At 34.9% G+C, this 22,789-nt stretch overlaps 2 protein-coding genes across 4 annotated transcripts in view; one reads left to right on the forward strand and one right to left on the reverse strand.

Annotated features, from left to right (window-relative positions):
- LOC122845908 (gonadotropin subunit beta-1-like) overlaps positions 1-22,789 on the reverse strand; it is a 91,659-nt gene that overhangs the window by 16,090 nt on the left and 52,780 nt on the right. For all 3 annotated transcript variants that reach the window (XM_044142465.1, XM_044142458.1, XM_044142474.1), the window contains exon 3: positions 2,954-3,072. In XM_044142465.1, coding sequence (XP_043998400.1) covers positions 2,954-2,976 — 23 coding nt within the window. In that variant the 5' untranslated portion in view covers positions 2,977-3,072. The remainder of the gene's footprint in view (positions 1-2,953; positions 3,073-22,789) is intronic.
- Positions 1-22,789, forward strand: part of kcna4 (potassium voltage-gated channel, shaker-related subfamily, member 4) — a 57,112-nt gene that overhangs the window by 6,474 nt on the left and 27,849 nt on the right. The window lies entirely within an intron of this gene.

Raw genomic sequence — 22,789 nt, forward strand, 5'->3', positions numbered from 1 at the left:
ACGAAATGTCTGATCAACACACAACTCTAGGTTGTATCAGTACATCTGTAAGAAGTTCTGGTCATTGAAAAATGTATACTCCTTTCTAGTTCTCTGCAGGGAATCTCATCCTGTAGAATAAAGTCTTGAGGTCACCTTTGTACGACATGTAACCTAAAGTCAGAGAGAAGTCCGGAACTGTGCAGTGCCCTAAAAGGTTTCTGTGTTGCATGTGCTTGATTTTATTAATTACAAATATATGTTATAGGACACAATTCAGGCTGATCGGGCTGTAGTAAGCCTTTTTTCACATTACTGTGCTTCAATAAAGAACAAAACAGTCCAATGTACATTATAATATTGTACAGAGGTTTTTCATTTCATATATTGGTAGTTTTATACCTCTGTCAATATAAGTACTTCTTAATTTAGCTTTAGTCCAAATATTTTAGTAACCCATTGTCATTTTTGTTTTGGCCGACCAAATTTTATTACATTTTAGCTGACTAAAATATACTCAATATTTTTCTGAAAAAAAACAAAAAAACAACATTGTTGTTTAGCACAATGCTTTCACACCTTTAAGAAAAATAATTTCTTGAAATATTTATCATTGGGCAAAATAAAGTTATTTTTCTTTAAAAGTTAGTTGATTTTATTTATTTTTTATTTTTGCAATATTATAGTATAAAAAAAATATTAGGATATGCTTTTCAGATGAGTTCCAAAAACAGTAATTCTAAATAATGCATGTTGTACACAAACTGCACAATGAATTAAATGAATAAATATACATAAAAATTGTGATAACAGGACAACATTCTAATGCTTTAAGTTAACTTTTAGCATTATTTCAAAAACAAAAATTTCTATTTTAAAAAAGAAGTGTACATGAAACAAGTTTAGGTTTGATGTTTGGAAATAAATATAAATATGAAGCATTACCAATTTTCTCTCCACTTGCTAATTTGCTGCCCAATATTTAAGCAATTTCAATTTACAAACACTTTAAATGATTAAATGATTTGAACTGAACAAAAATGTAACAAACATTCCTCAAACAATGCCACAATTAGAAAGTGTAACCACTCTTGTGAAAAATAATACACTTTATAATAATACACTTTAGCAGCAACCTGTATTGCTGTTTGTTAAGCAATACAAAGTTGATTGCAAAGTGGACAGATGATGTCCACTTTCTCTGTCTCTTGTGGACAGAGAATGAAGTCAGTTCATTCTCTGTCCACAAATCAATGCCGATCGACAACCTTCTGGGCATCGGACTGTCGCATTTTGAATTTTTGGACTTCAAATTCATGTTTTTCAGCTAAGCAGTTTAAATTATATTTATTTAAATATTTCATTCTTTAAAAATAATTAAATCAGGTAATTAGAAAATGACCCCAATAACACTACTTGGTATGAAATTCTAGTGAAGCTACTAAAACCTGATGGTTTTCAATAACTTTGCTGTCAGTTGAAGTACATAAAGCCGATTTCAGTTTCATGCAGCTCAAAAGACAGGGGAGCTGCTGCTTACTTCCAGCTGCTCCTCCAACAATCACAGTAACACAGTACTTCAGGTTATATGTTAGTTAAAACATACTTACCTATGAACTGATTTCAGGATGGCTTGTCACCAGATGTTGCTTCAAGTTTGTTGTGTTGGTGACACTTGTCGTTGCATCATATACCTTGCAAAATAACTTTGTTTTGCCATGTGAAACATTCAGTCCAGAAATGCGTGACCACCTCCTCGGCTCCACCATTCACTTCTACCTTTCAACTTACTTAATAAAATAAGATCATATTAGATTTCACCTTCTAATATGGTTTCATCCTAAGTTTTCTTGTTTTTAATTTATTGTATCAATTTCATCAGTTTTCCTTTTTCTAACAAGCTTCAGTCTGAAAAAAGAGAAAATTATGCTGAATATCATTGTTCAACGACAAAAGCAATACTTTGCTCCATCGTTTTTAAGAGTATAAAAAAGAGCTGTCTGCTGCAGGACATTTTGTATCATCCACACATCAATTCACATTTGCTTTGAGATCTTTCTACTCTGAAAATAAGCTATTATTTTTTGATATACCATTGATATTATACGATGGAAAATATGGTTTTATTACTTCACCTTGCATCCTTATGTAAGTGATGGGCTTGAGCTATTCTGGTTTTGATCTCATATTTTATAAGGGTCAGTGGAACTAAATGAGAATTAAAACAAAAGTAAATAAAAATAAGGTGTAATGCATAGTTCCAGGATATCCAATTAAATGGAGTTGCACTTGAGGTTCGAGCATCTTTGTGAGTATTTTTACAAGCATAATCTCGAAGATTAATGAACTGATATGCAAAGGTTTAAGTATGGGTAGGAAATGGAAGTTTGTTGGGACAAAATATCCCCCAATTGAAGTGGGGTTATAAATTCCACTCAAAGCACAACAGAAACTGGTGGTTATTGCTCAATAATAAAGAACATGAGAGGTATAAAAGACACTGTAAGAAAAAGTAGAAGGGCTGCATTGCTTGTTTAATATAGATCTTTGAGATGGAAATGTTTTTAACTAGGGGTGTAATTTTCTCATGCAGAGGAATGTTTGCTTGATGATGTTTTCATAATAATTTAGAGTTCAATCAGCTCAGCATTACTAGTTTTAAATATCCCCTAATTTAGCTGTACATTCTTTTTATGAAGCTTCATAATGGTGGCCTCTTTTCATAATGTTTCTTCTTAAACAGTTTCATGTGTGAATAATATACTCAGCTTCAGGTTTTCTTTGTCCTGACTGCTTCAACAGTTGTGTCAATGAATTAGGCTTCGCACATTCTGCAGTCTGCGTTTTAGTGACTCCTTCAGACTTGCCTGATCTGCATAGAGGATACCAAATTGTGCTGACAACCGAAAGGTCAAAGTCACGACTGACCCTGCTGAATAATAGCTCATTTAGCTGTTGAGAAAATGACTCCCACCTGCAGCCAGGACAGCCATCCATCTTCTAGATCTGTGTAGACGTGCTCTGGGTCACAGAGTGCTGGAGTCCATCCCAGATTACACCAGGCGAGCTACAGGGGACATATCGATGGGGACACTGTAGAGTCAGATAAAAAACAAAAAAAACGCATTGAAATTCAGCAATAGCTAAAACTACTGCAGTCTAACACAATGGTCCTGCAATCAATTCTTTCTCTACAAAAGATCCCACTTTAGAGAGGTGTTGATTTGCCTACCAATTATCTAAAAGGAGGAAATGTGTGCGACAGTTTTCTCGTGAGGATTTTAAATATTTTTCCTGCCCCCTCAAGGCAGACTGCAGTCGATACTGGAAACACCCATCAGTGTAACTGCACCCTTTAAATGTGGGCATAAAACTGAATGGTTACTTGTCTGAAAAGGGCTTTAGATAATCTTTGATTTTCATCAGTGCTGAAAATACGTTTGTGGTTACTAAACAACTGCAACTTTTATTTTTTAGAGTCCACAAAAATAGAAATGAGTTCTTTGGCATGTTTTGATGCAATGTGTTCATATATTATCAACAGCAGCAGGGCACTAATTGGCCAAGGATTTTTCAAACTAATTTTGTGGGGGTTTAAACTATGTGCTTTACATTATTAAGTGAGCTACTCGTCTTTCTTTATTTTAGTGTTATTATCAACGGAGAGGATTCACTCAGCTGACTTCAGCCTACAAAATAAAGATATTTTTTTGTCTATTGAATTTTACATTATTGAACACAGTGAAAATAAAAGAATAAACAAAGTTATATTAAAAGAAAATAAATTTAAAACAAAAGCAAGCAAAAGAAGAGAACAAAATCTGAAAATAGAAACCGAGCTTAGTTTAATTTCATTCCCTTTCAAAATGACACATTTAATTCTAAACATTTTTATAAAATATAGTTGGCTGTGCATGAAACCAAGCATGGCAACGTGAGAAAGCAACTCATTAACTGTAGTGGAAGATCGCTGATGTTGTGGGCCTTTTTCTATTCCAGAGGGCTTGGAGCTTTGTTAGTGCAAATTTCATTAAGAACTCTTTTAAACAATGAGACATTTAAAATAAAAGTCTAGTAGACTTGCCAGAAAACTGAAAATTAATTGTTTTTCAGTCTTTGATTTGGGTAATAATTCAAAACAAATGACAATATTAATACAGAAATGATTCACCACTCACAAAGCCAACATCCTATTGTGGTCATCTCAGTTTTAAGACCAATAAACTTTAGTCATGAGAGCTTACTGGAGGACAGAGCAGGCTGAACAAACCAGAGGAATGGTTTGTTTCTTCAGATGTTTTTTCTTCCTGGTTATCTTAAATCCAAGGTTTTCTTTTTTTGTGTAAAATCATGCTATTGAAAAAAAGTATGAATTTATTTTAAAGCTTTGAACATCTTTACAAGAGTTGCACATACCAGTAATGTTGAGAAAGTACTATAACCTCTTTCTCAAAGCAGCTTAACTGCCAATTATGCCTCGTTTACACAAAGTTTTGGTCATTCTTTCTGTTCCCTCCATTTTGCTGATGCAAATGTTCTATTCTGGCTGCAACACCACTACCAAAACAGCAAAGGAATTGCCATTGTTATGGTTTCCATGCTCTTGTGTTTGCACACTTGTGTCTTTTTGCATCTGTGGCAGATAGAAACAAAAAAATGGATGTTCAAAAATTACCTTACATTTGTCAAAATCTCTGACGGGTAACTGCAATAGTAGAAGAGTTCTAAATTGCTCAAAAATCTTTCTGTTGCTGTCTGAAAGTGGTGGGATAGTGACAGTAATTAGCAATGAAAGATGTCTGGATGTTCAATGTAGTTTCAGCAGTATTAACCACACGCATAACTCCTTTTGTTGTTTGCCCTAGTTACTGAAATAGGGAAAGCACTTTTGTAACAAGATTAGATCTTAAAATCATATTACAAATAAAAAAGTAAAGTGATCTTTAGTGGTAGCACAAATATCTCTCCTGATTTTGAGGGGCAGAAAAGTGAAGTAATCTGTAAATCAAAATATCCCAACCCTCTTGATGTACGGTGTTCCACAAATAAAGCTACATTTTAAACATAGGACTTGATCAAATAAAATCACATGTAATTGATCTTATAATGGTGCAAATTAGTGTTGAATCAACTGACAGCCAGCAAAATTAGCTTGAGCAATATCTTCTTCACTGGAACTCAAATTGATTGTGGATTTTGGTACATGAATCGCTAGCAGTGTTCAGATGGACTGCAGACACATGTGCAGATTGTTTTTTAACTCTTGTATTTCCATTAACTTTTTTGACCATACTATTATTTGGACAAACAAAAAAGGCTTTCTGAAGTTTGATTTCATGTTAAATAAAACTGGCAAGAGTTCTATCTTTTGTGTTTAATCATTATAGTTAAAGTCTGCGATGCACAAAGAGAAACTAACAATGAGTATCGGGGCATCATCAAAACTTTAACCACACAAACAATACTACTGGACCTCTCTCACACACTCTCTCTCTCTCTCTCTCTCTCTCTCTATATATATATATATATATATATATACACACATATATATAATAAAAGTCTAGTGGAGTATCACATAGACTGGAACAATGCTGGTTGCTTTGTCTTACAAATTGGTTGTTATTTCATAGAAACATAGAAATAACTTGAAGTGTACTGTTTTGGGTAATTACTGTGAATTACAAGTCGCATATGAGCTATGATGTCCACCTGATAAAATATTTTCCTTGGAAGTAACCAAAGCAACAAGAACAACAACATCATAAAAGTAGGAATTTCATTAGGTTGGAATGTCTAAGCATTCGTCTGGGTTTCCAATGCATTAATCAGGCCTAACAGCTTTCTGAACTGCCAAAATACACAATAGAACGAATAAACTCAGCTTGTTTTTGTTGTGGGAGCACTTAAGTCAGTGCTAAAAAAAGACATTTTATTGAAGAAGTTCAATAAGAGGAGGATTAATCCATGTGCTTCTGGGCAAGAAGGAAGGTAACTGAGATTTCCTTTCAGCTGATGTCAGTATCTTCAGTTCTGAGAAAGCTGACAGACTGAGTGAAACAAAACTGGTGAGAAAAAAACATACAGTTAAGCATCTGTTATCTAGATAAGGAAGCATGTCCAGCATCGGCACTGCTTCTGTATGGTCAGCTCACCAGCTGCTGAACATCTCCCTAAGACAAACATGCCTTAGCAGCTCAGAATAGCAGCTCTGTCATAGTTTGGATCTAGAGGATCTGAATACTTTCTCAAAAAAGAAACAAAATAACCTGGAATAGAGTATTGTTGGTGCATTTTCTGCTGCCAGATAAAAGTAAGCATGTTCATATAAGTAAGACCGACCAAATTAACCATACTGTACTACAAGAGGGAAAATAAAAAAACCTACTGCTATAAGTTCAGTGTTCAGAACATTCTGATTCTAAACTAACAGAAGCAGCAGTTACATCCCTTTATGGGTATATTTGTCCTGGTCCAGCTGCAGGACTGAAACAAAGCACAACACAGTCTGTAGGTCTTCCCTTGCTCAATTGTAAAATATTAAACAAGCTGTGTGAAAGTATGAGTAACAAAATTCTTGCATAGTTTAAATTCTCCTTTAAGAAACCTTTGCTCAACAGTGCAGTGATGTACAAATGGTTTTCCTTGTTATTTTTTTGATGGATTATCATTTGCAGTCTATCCTGACCTTTTGCTTCAGTACATTACTTTCAGTTTCTATCTTTCAGTAACTCATTATATAATTCACCATCAATCATCAAATGTATTCATAAACTAAATAAAAACATAAATTCCTACTAAAACATGAATAATTGCCCCTTTCCAAATTCTACATTGGGCACACAAATCCTGCAGCTATTTACAACCTTTTGGCATATTTCTGTCTGAATAGCTGACATCTCTTTATTTAATTAGAATGACTTGCTGGCATTGACTCAGCCTTTAAGCATAACCTCAGTTGTTTTTAATAGGATTAAGGTAGCATGTTTGGGAAAGCTATTCCAGAAGCCTAATATATCAAAGCAGTTTTAAATTGTGACTGAAATCATTGTATTGTTGAAAAAACATTTTTTTTCCAATCATCTAGCTGCTAATTTGAGGTGAATTTGAAGAATTTGGAGTTAGTTCTCCTTCTTACTCCAACCCACTTTGTGGAATCCACTTGTACCACTGGCAACAACTTAATAACCTCTTGTTTCCTTCACAGGTCTTGGTACCCAACTCTTAGGTTTAAAATCCTCAGGGTGAAACAAAATCTAAAAAATTTTTCTTGCCATCAAATGAAAATAGCTCAATTTTGGTTTCATCTTACTATGCATTTTTCTCCAGAGGGCATCTTGTGCTTCTTTGATTGTTGCTGAACAACCTCAGCAAAAAACTTTCTGGTTTTTTTGTTTTTGTTTTTTTTTTTGCATCAGAAAGGAGTACTTTGACTTTAGGTCTTTAGAAAATGAAGACACATCTGAATAGAATGTTTAAACTGATTTGGTCTTTTAATTAGCAGGTGTCCAGACATGGCTCCAAACACTTTAGCAACTTTTAAGTATATAATTAGTTCCTGGATCCTTCCTGAATTCCTTGGATTCATTGTTCCGAGTACTGGTCAATAACAATAACATGAAGTTAACAGACCTTGACTTTGTAAAGTTAAAAGACTTTCTAGAGCTTCCTTGTTAAAATACGTAAATGAAAAAAAGGTGTGCATCAATTGTTGTTTTTTATGCATCTTATATAATCATTCTACACTGAAAAAAAGGAGTGGCTTTGCATAAATTATGAATTCTCTAACATAGAATCATTCTTGCAAACAATGAGTGTCTTGTGTTCACCGTTGGTGGTTGAATACATTTTTATGTGCTTCCTGACAGCTATTTTTTTATATTTCTATAAAATTCCACATACATCCAGTATCCTGCTTCCACCGCCCTTCTACACAAACACGTTATCCTCATGGGCTAATAAAGCCATCCTGGGATTAAAGCCCCGATGTAAGCTGAAACCATCTTGTGGTTTGTATGTAGCATCTATCCATTGATACACAGAAACCTGATTCTTTGCACCCTTCTCTGTATCTCTGCTTTTTAATTAGCCGCTTTAATCAAATGGTATCTCAGGCTTCAGTGCATTACTTTATTCTAGATGTGCAGAATGCATTGCTAATCACACATGGCACTGCATTGGATTTCAATATCCATAGAGAAATCAGCTCCTTTTTTCTGTATTTTTTGTCTGACTCTTACAGTTTATCCAACTTCATAAAAAGAACCAAAGGTAGTTTGATTTCACATGTCTAGATTAAGCTCAAAATATATAATACCTAACATAAATCACTGTTTGCTGTGGGATAATAGATTAGATGTCAGCTAGTTTACCTGCAGAACACACAGAGGTATGATTGGTCTAAATGTTGATTAAGAATGCCATTGCACACAGACAATCTGGGGCAACAGAGGATTATAGATTTGTTGGGAAAGGTAAGCATTTCAAAGATTTGTCATATCAAGTTGAGGCTTTTTCCCCTTCATTTTCCAGAGTGCAACCTAAAACCACACATTGCTGCCGCTCTCTATGAACAAGCTTGAGATTTGATTAAATTGAGCAGCTGCTCAACCACAGAAAAACTTTTTTTATCCTGCTCTCTGTGAAGATGAGCGAGGGAGTAGAGGACGAGTTCTTTGCTGGTCTTGCAGAGAGTCGAGGGGCCACAGGTGCTGATCACCAACTCAGATGTTTAAAAAAACACACACAAGGATGTAACCACAAAATGACTAAAGGCTGAGATGATCCTTGAACAGCCACATGCATATTTCAAAAGTCATCACTAGTACATTGCAATGTAAAATACTTTTCTATGTAGACATCAATTAAATTGTAATGAACTTGTCCTATTATTAAACACCAAGGACTTGTTGTAACAAAAGCTATGTCTCATGAAATGACCATGTTGCAGTGAGGTATCCCTTGATGTGATGCCGCTGTTGGCATTATATTATATTAATTTTAATAACAGTTTTGCATTGAAGATTTTTCTTCTGTTTTCATTTTAAGCACTAGATGCTTAGGAGCATTTACGTATTCAATTTCATTTCCTAGTAGTGCCCAAAACCTGAAATGATTAGATGGACATTAATTTATCCCAGTAGTTTATCCCAGTAGTGATGACAAAGACATCAAAGTAAGATGTCTTTAATCCTTATACCTGCATTTTTACAGGGCAACATACCACAGCCGAGTTACTGTTTCTATAATCCTTTGGCATAAGAAGGGTCCCTCTCACAATGACTCAGCTAATTCTTGGAAACATTGTGTCATCCGTCACTGACTCGTATTTCGTGCATTGTCACTTACATCAGTCATGCTCTTTGTAAATTTTCCACCTGTTACGCAGCTCCACGATTGCTTGCTTTTACGCTTTACAAAATAAGATAATTAAGCTGTTGGGCATCCTGCAAGTTCAGTCTCAAGTCTCTAATGAGTCTGCCAATAACACACTGTCGAGGGTTTAGACGGTGTTTAGAGTACTTAAGTTCTGGGGCTTAAAGATTCAGGGTAGTATTATGACAATATGCCTATAAAACATAATTCTGTCACAGGAGGGAGGGGGCTGGCTGGTGCCTATTTCCAGAGGTTACTAGGTGAGAGGGGGGGTACACCCTGAATAGGTCATGTGTATTTATGTACTTTTTTAGTTCATTCAACACATTGCTCCTTGATGCTGAAGGAAGTGAAATGAAGCTTAACTTTTTACCCCTTGTAAACATTAAGCAGAAACTGTTGCCATTAGGTAGTCCAATAAGGTTAATAATAAGGTTTTGTTCTTTTGTTATGTTGTGAAATTAAATGGAAATTTCAAGTTCACAGCTCTTGTGAGTCACATTTTGAATGAACATCACACAAACTAAACTCTTTCATGCTTTGTTTTTGTTTTGTTTTTTTAATCATGGAAATAAATTAACTGCAAAACTTTGAACGTAGATCACAATAACAACCATCTGTTAAATGCTTGAATGAATTTTTGAATGATTTGACTATGCCATCAATGAGGAGTATATCAGCATTTTCTTGCAGAGTTTTTAGATGAATGCTGTATTACTCACTTGCTGTGCATTTTCAAATCAAACAATAAAGCCTTGAATTCAGATCAGACTCAATTATTTAGTACAGCTGTATAAACACTTCCTTTCCTTTCCTTCCTTTCCTTTTTCACTACTTCTGACCAGCCTGTCAGCTATAAATGTTAAACGTTAATCAGTAATATCTAGTTATATAAGTGCTACGTGTGCAGTCAGCATCAATTATAGTCAGAACATCTCCCCCTGTGGTGAGTCTAGCTCATAGAAAACTTAAATCCTAGTTGAGACTGGATCAGGGGGCGTCTTTGCTTGTATCGATCACTGTTATGCAAACTTGAGCCTGGCTCTCCAACTTTAAAGCTCTCTGGGTTTCTGTTCTGATCGAGTGTTGCTTTTATATGTTGGGAAATGGCAGCCATGGCCAAACCTCTACAGACCTCCTCTCCCACTTGTTCTCTCCTGCTTTGGAGCAACGAGATGCTTTTATGTGGAGTGACTAATGCTCACTCTGAAGGGCCTGGGGTATATCTCGTCGGGTGTGCACGTCTCTGATTGATGCAATGGTGTGTGTGTGTGTGTGTGCGCGCACACGCTTGTGAACACTGCACACATCCAATCGGCTTACGAGGACTCAACTCACTTACATGAAAATGAGTCACTTTCATGGTCAGTGAAGACCAAGATTCCCCTTCTCTGACGCACACATGCACATACTTCATCTTGATCCATGCAAATGGTTTGATTTGTAAATGTGAGGAAGAGTTACTGTGTACCATGATGCCATAGTGTCAATCTAAGCTAACATGAGGACAATCAGATGAGAGTCACTATGAGAGCCTGCAGGATTGAAAACTTGCAATAGGTATCATTTTGTGCTTGGTTTGTACTTTTTAAGTTGCCTTTAATGTGAACTTGTTTTTTATCTTTTCAGTTTAAATATTTTCACTTAAGTTATTCAGATATAAAAGATGAAAAGATTATAAAAAGAAAACCAGCAAAGAAACACCTGAAAAATTGAGAGATTGATCATTTAAAAGTTTACTTAATAGCTATTGACTACACAAATTAGTAATAGACAAACTTGAGAAATATTTGTGCCAAAATTGTTTTGATATGTCCTGTCCTTTAAGAAGACCCAGTTGGGTTTGGGGGAGGAGATATGTGATTCTTATTACTCCATCCACACTGTGCAAGGCACTAGTGGATGGAGTATTTTATTTTATTTTTTTTACAGTGTAGAAGCATTTGTTTAAATGGATCAAGAAGTAGCCAACATGTACAAAATATGTATGACAATGAGTATCGCTGAACAATTGTCAAATAATCTTTATAAGTTTATGTTAATTTTAAAACCAGGTAAAAGTCAGCCTTTTTCTACATTAAAGTTTTACAGCTGATAGAGGGTTCACTTTTTATATTTCTAATGATTGTACTTCTAGCATTGTTAATTGTAAAGTGCCTCCATGATTTGACTCGAATAAAATGTAATAATTTAATGATTCAATATTTATTGTCAAAATTCAGTGATTGGATATATTTTCAGGGGTTCATTTCTTTGCGCTGATATTGCCCTATGTGACATCACAAATCATTTATGTTTCACTTTAATTATCTTTCTTACTCTGTCCAGTAGATTTAGGAAGAATGATATCAGTACTTACTAGATCAGGAAGTATTTGAATATATTTGTGATATGAGTTGACCTGCTGGTGTGGTTTGAAACTCAACAGATAATGTGGAAGCAGAGATTTGATTATGCAAGTCAAATTTTTGTGAACACCGCTGCTTGAATTTGTCCCACTCTTATCTGATTCAACCAAACTAGGGTAAACAGAGCATAAAGAATCATAAGACTGTTTTTATCCCACTATATTTTATTCTTACACAAATGTGGAGGAGCAGTTCAACCAATATTTTGTTTACAATAGGCCATCACCTTAATAGCCAGCATAGCAGCAAGTAATGCAGTAGGGTCATCATTTTTTATATATTAAGGTATTGGTTTATCTATAAAAAATTAATTAAATCTTAAATCTATGTAATGTATGAGGTAAGCTGCAGCATGTGCACTTTCTCACAGATTTCATCATGCTGCATTTGTGATCCTGGGACATATTTGCAGTTGACATTAATAATTATTAAAGGTTGTTAAAGTTAGCCTATGAAAACTTATATTCACACACGTTATTCTAACTATATATTGCTCTTTCAGATTTTATCCATCGTTATCATTATTTGTATAATAGTTATTAGTTTTTTTTTACCAATGACTTTATACATTTTACCACATGGACGGTGCTGTGAAATTATTTGCCTCCATACAGATTTCTTCTGGGTTTTTTTTTTGCCATACTCAAATGTGCCTGATGAAACAAATTAAATTAAATCCATATTTTTTTAAAGTTGTAGTTGATAATTGGATAAAGCCAGGATGAATACTCCCAAACTTCCACAATCAATACATTATCTGGATGACAACATGGTATTGGGAAACAGATCTCAAAAAGTAATACCTTTTGTCCAATCTAAAACAATTAAACAGATGAGAGAGAAAGTAACAAACATCAATTAATTACCAACAACTCATCCAGGAATAATTTTTTTGGTTATTTCTGCATTGCATATCAAACAGGATTTAAAGCATTGCACAGCAAGGACTGCACATTAGGCAGAGAGACAAAACTAAAAGAAAGTTTTAATGATTTTGGAAATCTGTGAATCCCTTTCTTATTAATTGGCTATAAATCTGGACCACTTTCATGATATTTTCCGTGAAATAAAGGGACTGACATGTGTAGGTTAACTGTACATACAGTATATGACCTGCAGTAAAATGACAAATTGTTTGGAGACCCTGGTGTTAGTGTGGGATTTAGCAAACCACCTATGAGTAATTTACCTGTTACCTCTGGGCTGAGTCAAGTGAGCAGTTTTGCCTGTTTTCAGGCATTATGCAACCACCCAGAAACCACTGGTGGCAGCTGAGTCATGAGAGTGGGATTAGTCTTTGTATCTCACTCTACAAGAACTCAAAGAAACATATTTCCCACAATCTGAAAATATTGCCTTAAAAAGACCAGCAGCTACAGGCTGACATTGTTAAGCACAACAGCACTCTAATTTCTCCTCCTATCGCATCTTCTGCTGCATATACAGTACTTTGTATAAGTATTCACATTTCTGACAGTTAGTCATGTTATAACCACCACCGTTTATGTAGGGGGGTGATATGAGATGGGTCAACAATTAGTTTTTCTTTTCCCTCTTTTCCATATGTTTATTGTGTCCTCGACATGGTTTGTGGCAAACTGAACACTGGATTTCTTTAGCTTTCATTCTTCACATTTATGGAGTTCATAACTACTATCTTTCTTGTGAAAAATGTATTCCCACTGAGTTTGCATCTGCATTTATGGCAAAGTAACTATAGTTTTCTTGGCTGCCTCTCTGAGCAATGATCTTCAAACTTGGCCTGTCATTTTAAAGTGAATGGCTATGTCATGTTCAATATCCAGATGAGTCATACTCTTTCTGTTATTGGATTAGGGATTTAACAGTGCTCTGTGAGATGTTCACAAATTAGGATATTTTATTTGACCTAGCTCTCTTTAAAGCTTTTTACAATGTTATTTTTTTTTTGTCTGATGTGCTCCTTGAACTACCTTATGCTATTTGTTCAGTAGTATTTTTTTATACACTTTAAAGCCTCACCTAACAGTTGTATTTAAATAGCTGATTTCTTTAAGGGAATATTATGTAGGTATGAGAGTAAAAAGGGCAAAATACAAATGCACACCACACTTTTTAGATTCTTATTTCCAAAGAATTTTTGACAATCCTGCATTCTTTTCCTTTCACTTTGCTAACTTGTATTAATCAGTCACATTAAAAAAATTCTCTCAAAATTGTTATAAAATAAAAAATGTAAGTTTAAAATTGAATTGAGATCAAGAAAATTAGTCTGAAGTTTTTAAGATGTTAAATAAAAGGTAAAATCTAGCAAGAATCCAAAGAAATAAAGGGGTCTTTGAATAATGTTATTAAATTTAATGTACAAGTCAGCAAAAAAGTAAAATAAATGACAATCTAGTGAGTTAGTAAATTTATATTTTAAACCTACTTAATTTAAAGAATGTGTATGCTGTTGTGGAATCGGATTAAGAAACTGGTTTCATCTAAACTTTTAAATCAAAGCAACAGTAAGAAGGAGCCTCTTCACAGAGCAGCTCAGTGGCTGACTTAAGCTGCTTCTGGTCGTCGGTTCTCTTCTCTTCTGGTTGCTTGACAGTTTCCCTCAGCAGCACATCGGAGCCTCCCTCTTTGGCTCCCTGCTCCCCTCTTTGATCACACGTAGCCTTACACCGAGCACTAACACTCCCCCACTGACATTCAGCTTCCTCTCTCTGTGTCTTTCCAGTAGCTGAGTAGTTTTGCTCTTAATGGTTAATTTTAAGATACAAACTGGTTATATTTTTTTGTGTCTTTTGCACCTGAAACTTGTACATTATTTGGCAGAGAAATATAGATCAATGTATTGATTATTATATGCACATTTTGTTGCTATAAGATGAAAATTTAAGTATTTACCAGACATCATGTTGTGATTCTAAAATTCTAGATTAAGAATGTGTAAATATTAATTTACATAAGTTTGAAAAAAATAAAATAAAATCACGCATAAATGTGAGCAAGTGCTCATGAACATATATGTATATATTTTTTTGCCAAGGCTTTGGCATGTTATTAATAACATTATGTGGAAATACTTCTCCCAGCAGCCAACTGGCCAGCTACTTCCAGTTTTGGCTTCACTCATACCTCCGAGGCTGAAAACCGTCTTTATGTTCAAGGGATTTTTCTTGGAATGGCTCCGCGCTGCTATTTTGGTTTGCTGTAACTGACGTCTATTGGGTTATGCGGGGAAACCACAATGTCCTCTTTTAGGAGTTTTGTTTTATTTCTCTTGCCACTAACAGTTTATCCTCTCTGCCTCCAGCCAGCTCCTGGCTTCATGCAGGCATGGTTTTCTGCCTCTTTGTTGAGATATTAGGTTCTACAGTTGGCAGATTTAAATGAATAGCACAGCTCTAATGGAAAATTCCAGTAATTTTTACTGTTAAACCACAGGGCATTTTTATATTTTCTTATCTTTTACAGCAACAGGTATCCAATTGTGATTTTTGAGACTATATGAAGACAAAAAAATACATTAAAACAAATCTTGAATCAATAACAACTTCCTTTAAATTTAAGTGAACAAACAGCAGATTGTTACTAAAAGAAATGTAAAATAAGTAATAGAAAGAATTGTTATATCTGAACAAAGTTCTGCCATGCACAGTACTCTAAAGAACATATTTAAAAGCTGCTCCTAGTTGAATTGTAAGGGGTGTCGAAAATTGTGGCACCAGCAAATTTGTAAGGAAACATGGGAATATTTTTGCACCTTATTAAATGTCCTTTAAGTAGTTCCTATTAATTTTTTGCAAGATCTTATTCTACCTAAAAAAATGCCTCCTTTCCTGGAAAGTTTCTTGTAAAAGGGTGCAGTAAATTCCTTTCGTTCCTTTCAGAAAAGCTTTTTACCTAGTTTTCTTTTTCTATTGCAGCCCTTATCTTGAGTTTTGAATTTTGGCCTGTATAATTTTTTTTAGATGGCACTGCAAGATTACAGCATAATTACCTTTGAAAGTTAGCATCAATTATGTTCAGTAAACTATTATTGGGCGGCAAACAAACCTTTAGAGAAAATGAGTTTGATTTACTAGAACTAAATCAGAAGGTGCCCAGTGTTATTTGCATCCCGAGCCTACACAAACATTATTTAAAAGGAAGTATCACCCAACACTGGATGTTTATCAGAAGGCAAAATGGACTTTTAAAGGAAGTCGGAAGGGAGGGAGGGAATATTTACCCAATTCAAGCATGGACTTTTCTTGGATTCCCATATTTTCAAATTCCCATGTGTTTTCTTTTTAAATTATCTTCGCATTGTAAGTTCTTAGTTACTGAAGCTTTTTGTTAGTGTTAGCTAATAAAATCCTCTTCAATAAGACTACAGAAACGACATTAAAAGACATTTTAACTAAGCTTAACAGATATGCTGACCTAGCATGCAACCCGTGCTTCTTTAATGCTAGTATGTGGGTCTGCCCTGCATAATTACAATAAATTACACTAAAAGGTTTTCCTTTTGTTTCAAAAACAATGTTTGCAGATTCTAGACAAAAAAGTAAGAGGTAAGAAATTGTTGTCTCAGAAGATTTGGCTTACGGTAATAAAAAGCACAATGACATCCTGCAACACTATGTAAAATAACTTCATTCCTGAAAAAAAAGGGGGAAAAAAACATAAAACTGTAATTTACTGGCAGCTCATTGATAAACTCACAAATTAAATACAAAAGTAGATAAAAAAAAAAAAAATTAAATGTGTCTCACAAATCAGCCAAGTATCAGCCATTAAATAAAAATGAAACAAACAAACAAACAAAACAAAACAAAAAAAAAAACACAAAAAAGAATGTTTAATAAAAAGAGCGAAGTTTTAAAAATGTAGCCATAGGTGAGAATGAAGGCTTTAAGTGGGTCAGTTAGTAGGGGAGGTTGTGTAATGGGTGAGAGTCTGTGAATGAATGGATGAGACTCGGTTAGTGTGTGAATGGGGAAAAAGCTTAATGGATGTATAAATGTTAAAGACTGAGTCACTGAGTGAGTCAAATAGCAAATCGTTAATTATTAAAACTGCAATAATGTCTTTGTTTCTCTTTAATTAAAAACTCCTAAAAATGTTAATCTTTAGAAAATACACATTTACAAAAATGAATTGCATCTGTTGAAGTAGTTCTAAGTGTGCATAATAATATATATGCCACTGAAACTGTCATTTAAATGTCTGGAAGTATGAATTTGTTTTCTTTCTAGACATGTTGTTTCGTCTTCCTTGTGGCACAGTGTGTCAGCAGGAGGGGGAAGACGTATTATTAGTTATCTCAGTGTTTGCCTCTGTGGGTTTTCCTGTGAGCTAATTGGAGTCCTCCCATGTGTCCCAGCTGAAAAAACTGCATGTTTGCAGATAAAAATAGGTACAGCATTTCCTGCTGTGCCAGAGACGGTATTTGTCTCACAGTCTCCACCTTTGTGCTGCTTGTTATTTCCACTGGTAACTATCTGCTGCAATGAAATTGGATAATTCTGTAGCAAACGCAAAAAAAGAGAAAAAAAAACAGATAATAACATTTGTTTTTTTTTTTTTCATTACTATAGATATTTTTAAACTGCCATTTTGACAGCTGCTACTGATTTAGTTTTGTTTGCTATAACTACCAATTGTTAGCTCTAAGCTAGACATTGTTGCCTTTAATTTGGCTTGTTTGCTAAAATATAAAAACTTGTGCGTGCTCTCTTGCACTCAATTTAATGGCATTTCTGAAAGGTTTATTGCTCATTAATATAGATCACTTGCCAAATTGTCAAGATTTTTGGATAGGCACCACCAGCTTCATTGTTGAGCTAAGAAAAGAATCAGCTGCATCAAACTTTTTTTCTGAAGCAAATTTTCATTGAGAAATTAATTTAAAAGCCCTGCTAAAAACACATCAATGAGTTCTAGCTGCAAAAAAAAAAAAAAAAGATTAAGTTAAAAAACCAATACAAAAATTGATAGAAATTATAAATTAGGTGATAACTTGTCTTCTCATTATATCATTACATCAAAATGGAATTGTGGTTTGCACTAGCGATTACTCCACTGTATTTTCTAATGCAATCTTTGTTCACATTCTATACTTTACTATAACCAAAGTGCTGCTAAGGCTGCTGTTTTCCTGTTTCTGACACCAGATGGCAAGATAAATTTAATAGAGCTAGAATCACTCAAACATTTTATCAAAGTCTCAAAGGCTGCACCTCGACTTCCTCTTCTCCCTCGTACCACTTCCTACATGCTGAGATGTGCATGCACCCCATGGATCAAGCGTTCTCCAGCAGGGAATATGTGGGAAGAACTCAGCAAAACGATTGTAGTAATGGGGAAGAAGCATGATTGCTCGATGCCTCCCAGTCTATAAATCACATGCTGTATTGTAACTGTACCATGTCTTGCAAGATAATATTGCAAACTTTCTTCTCCAAGGATGAATACAGGTTGTTTTCTAGAACTTTAATAGAAATATTTTTCATCATAAAATGTCCTATGCCTAATCCATTCATGTATTTTTTTCTCCTATAGTGACAGCCCAAATCCTTCCACAGCTATATTTGACTCTGACGAGTGCACTTATAGAAGAGGTTTATTATTAGCTGGTTTGCAGGCAGAGCCTAGGGCTGTCAGTGCAGATCGTACCTTACAGTTTAGATTCTGTCAGAATACATCCATCACACTCCCAATCTTTAATATTTCTTGATTTTCTTTGAAATGTCCAGCCTTGAATCTTAATATGTTCACTGTTGTAGAGACACATTTGAATGTGCATCCACAATGCTTTTGTTGTCTTTTTTTTTCTTTCTCAGACTTGAAATTTTCAGATTATTCAGCTAATTTTTATATTTCAGCCACACTGGTTTGTGAACATAAATGAAGTATGAGCTGAGCACCTCTAAAAAGTTATTTGGTTAATATTCAGAGGTGGACCTGCAGGAGTGCGTCACATAATTGTTCTCCTGCATAACTCTGTGTTATCAAATTGATCTGATAACAAAATCATCTCTTCAGAATATTTGAATATATGCCAGAGTTATTATTTCCGTCAACCAAGACAAGTTGTCTGGGTCTTGAAGAAACAAAGCAACTCCAGACCATCACATTACCACTACCATGCTTGGCTCTTGGTTCATTGACAATGAAATCCACAAATGTTCCACTTTTCACTAATCCTTTCTCAGAATATTTCCCCAGAAGTCTTGGGATTATCAAGACATTTTTTCTTTAGCCTTGAAAATCCCCCATGGATAAAGTTTTTTGCCCACTCTTTCATTCCATTTGTTGAATCATGAACTCTGACCTTGACTGAGACTAGTGAGGCTGACATAACTTTAGATGTTATTTTGTATTTTACTAGAATCCCAAAACTATCTCTGTGGTTTGGGATCTGCTGCTTTTTTATCTTTTAATCTGCTTTATCTTGTTAGTCACTTAGTAGTGGTTAACCAAATTGAATTGCCATTAATGTCTTACTTTTTGCTAATATGGAAAGTACTCCTGGATCAGTGCTGCTGTTTTTTGTGTATCTGCTGTCTTCTCAAAGCTCTAAGGTAGTCAGATGTATGAGTCTGGTTCTGTGTCTTCCTGTTAAAGGGGGGTTTTCCTTTCACGCCATGCAATCTAAGTGATTGTCTATTGTCGCTATATTTTCCGCCAGGAGGAGTGAAAGCTTAATAACAGTGGAATCATTGGGGTTTCCTTAGACAGAAAGCAGGTTTTTTTGTTTTGTTTTTTTTCCCCCTCCAGTGGGTTTTTTGTGGGCTCTAGAGACCCTTATATGAAAGTAGGCTGACAGGAAAGGGGGAGGGAAAAGGGGGAAGACATGCGGCAAATATTGTCTTGTCTGGGAGTTGAACCCACAACAGCCGAATCAAGGACTCAAAGCCTCCAAACATGGGTCGCGCTATCCCCAACGCCACCACAGCATGCCCCAGAAAGCTGTTATTAAAACGTTGAGATTATATGTGCTGTGAATTGGCGGTATATAAATAAACTCAAATGACCTGAATTGGTTAACTTTTTTACATATTTGAAATCTGTGTTTACAATTTTGCACTATTTTTTCTCTTTGTACTATCTTTGTATAATATATGCATTTTTTGGCAATCTGAAAACTCTTGTTATATCCTCAGTACTTTTTCACAGGACTCTATAGCAATCCCACAAATCACTAATGGTGATTTATTAAATTAATCACAGTTTTGTCTAAGACATTGTGGTGCCAAATAATTAAACAGCTTTTCTTGTCTAGCATTGACCACTTTCAGAAAAATCTGAAGTAGTTCTTTATCAGGTATTCTGGTTGCAGTCTACTCTGCATCCTGAGAACCAAACATGGAGAAGCAGCAATCCGTTTCTTTGCACCATAAACTTCCAGAAAACTTCAAAGCAGTTTCCTTTCATTAGTAGTACATAGAATATTGATCAGTATATTTGATGTGTATTTACTTGATGATTTTGATGATGGTATTTGACAAAATGCAATGCTTATTGCTCGCTCCATAGTGACCGATGTTTTTATGATGTAAATCACTTTGAACTGCCTTGTTACTGAAATGTGCTACACAAATAAACTATATTTGACTTGACTTCATTGTAATGTAGATTTGAGAAAATACCTTTAATCTTCATACCATAAACCTAAACTTCTACACTGCTAGATGTACATTCTGATTTAGGCAATGGTGAATCAATGAAAACAATACATTAAAGCCCCTTTTAAATAAATGATTCTCAAGATGAATGGTTCCTTTGGATTCTGTAACTCTGCAAAGATGTTAGCAATGCATGAAGGAAGGAATATTCAAATAATCTTATGTCTAGGTAAGCAGTGTCATTGCACTAATCTAATTCAAAGCAATCTGCCCATTCACATATATCAACCCAGAATCGTGTTTGACATCCAAAAAGCATTTTCTCCTTTGCAGAAGCACTCAATTTTAACATTTGACATGGTGTTATCTATCTGCTGCCTGGCTTTATTTGATTTTCTGCAGTATATGCCTCAAAAGACAGATTTCCTTTTACTTTTCTTTGCTGACAGACTTTGACTTTTTTCTCACTCAGGGCAAATGATTAGATCTTTGTGGCTGTGTGCATCAGTAAATGTAAACTGTTTAAAATTGTAAAGAGTTATCCTTCTTTCAAATACGATATTACACATTCAACCATAGAAAATGCTCAGTTGCTAAAGGTAGTATTTTGCAGATTATCCTGTAGGAAATCCTTTTTATTTACTTTATTCCACCTGTAATCACCAAATTCATTTGTGCATACCAGGATTTTCCTGTCAAATTTGATCAAGTAGTTTTATGTTCAAGGGCTGCATTGCCATACATTATTCTAAAATAAATAAATAAATAAATAAAAAGTAAAAAAATCCACACGGTAGGGCAGAGGGCACCATAAGTCATAACTAAGAAACTAGAGTTTGGTCTAAATGTAATTATTCTCATGGCAACGGGGGCTGGAATCTCTGATAGGGGCTATTTGTCTATGGAAAACATTATCCTCAAGAATTTGTGTGCGTGTACCACACACCAAAAAACATCTGTGTGTGAACATTTGCACTTTATGTAATCCTGCTGTCTTTTTCCATGTATCACCCATAGTTTGGAAACTGTGTGTTTTGGAAAGCTGAGTGATTTTCCCCCCACACAAACTTCTGGAAAACACGAAGACCTACATTTATATGTAAAAAAAAAAAATCCTTTCTTGTGGGAGTCGATCTGCAGCAGTTTCTGGAGTGAAATTCAGCTGCTGAACAGTCAAAAAGGAGCCTCATGATATCAGTAACAGCTCAGGGTCCCGGCTGTTGCGCTGCACGCTGTTTTTAAGTGGCTCTCTGTAACAGCTGGGGAGTGGAGTTTAATCCACAGTGCGAGACTGAATTATGCATTATACTGTGAATGTTACACCATGTCTATTTAAATGCAGTGCTTGTTGTGTCTCTCAGTCTGCACCATTTTTGAAGCTCCTGGGCTGTGACAGAATAACAAAATATAGCAGTAATTATATGTGGTGCTTTCCTTGTTACTGTATCGTTATCATTCATAAATAAATGGGTTTGCTGTAAGGTAAGCTTTTAATATCCTTACCATTAAGGGCATATCACACTATCTGCAAGAAGAGTGTATTTTGTGAATGCCTCAATAATTTTTATCCTTAATTTGCATGAATTTAAAAGGGGTTTTTTTGGTGACAGTATATGACACAAACATGCCCTGACTATGTATATAAAAATACAACTTACAGCAGCTAAAGCACAGGAACAACCAGAGTTTCTTTTTTAATATTGACAAGATTTTAAATAAAAGTATATTCAAATATGTAGCTTTTAATATGTGCTTGACAATTAATTCAGACTGAACTTTTCCTACATGCTAAATGTCAGAAGAGACAATATACTTGTTTTAATTATATTCAAATATGGAAATGAGCATATATATTTTCTCCGCATTGGGTAAAATTGTCTTTTAAACTTTTTTTAGATGCTGCCCACAATAGTTTACTAGAATTTTGTCATTCATTTGGAGAGAAATAATGCAACTGGATCTAGTTTGTGGGCAACATTGCCCACACAAAACTTTTCAGCTTTCAACTTTTCAGTGCCTTTATAGCTAATTTTGCTAAATTTCTTTATGATTTTCCATGACGTGACAAGGATATGTGAAATGTATAATTTTAAAAATTGACAGTTTAATTCTTATATTCAACAAAGATAGAAATCTACATGTATATGAATGCATAATGATGCACAGTTCCATAGAGTTCACATTAGTGATTCCAGGTGCAAAGGTTAGGAAACCTTGATAGAGAGCGCCATTCCAAGTATTTGGCATCCCAAAAGTACATCTTCATTAGTGTAAACTGAGAATCTGAATATGGTAGCATGAGCTTAAGTAACATTAATCCTGTGATTTAAGATGCATTTATACATTTTGCTGGCGAGGTGGGAGCTGTGTGGAGGATTGCAGCTCTAAGTTTTCTAAATTCAGGAACCACATTTACTTAATGAAGGACATTCACTTTCTGGGGTA

Source organism: Gambusia affinis, linkage group LG02, assembly GCF_019740435.1.
Source record: "Gambusia affinis linkage group LG02, SWU_Gaff_1.0, whole genome shotgun sequence".
Lineage (NCBI taxonomy): Eukaryota > Metazoa > Chordata > Actinopteri > Cyprinodontiformes > Poeciliidae > Gambusia > Gambusia affinis.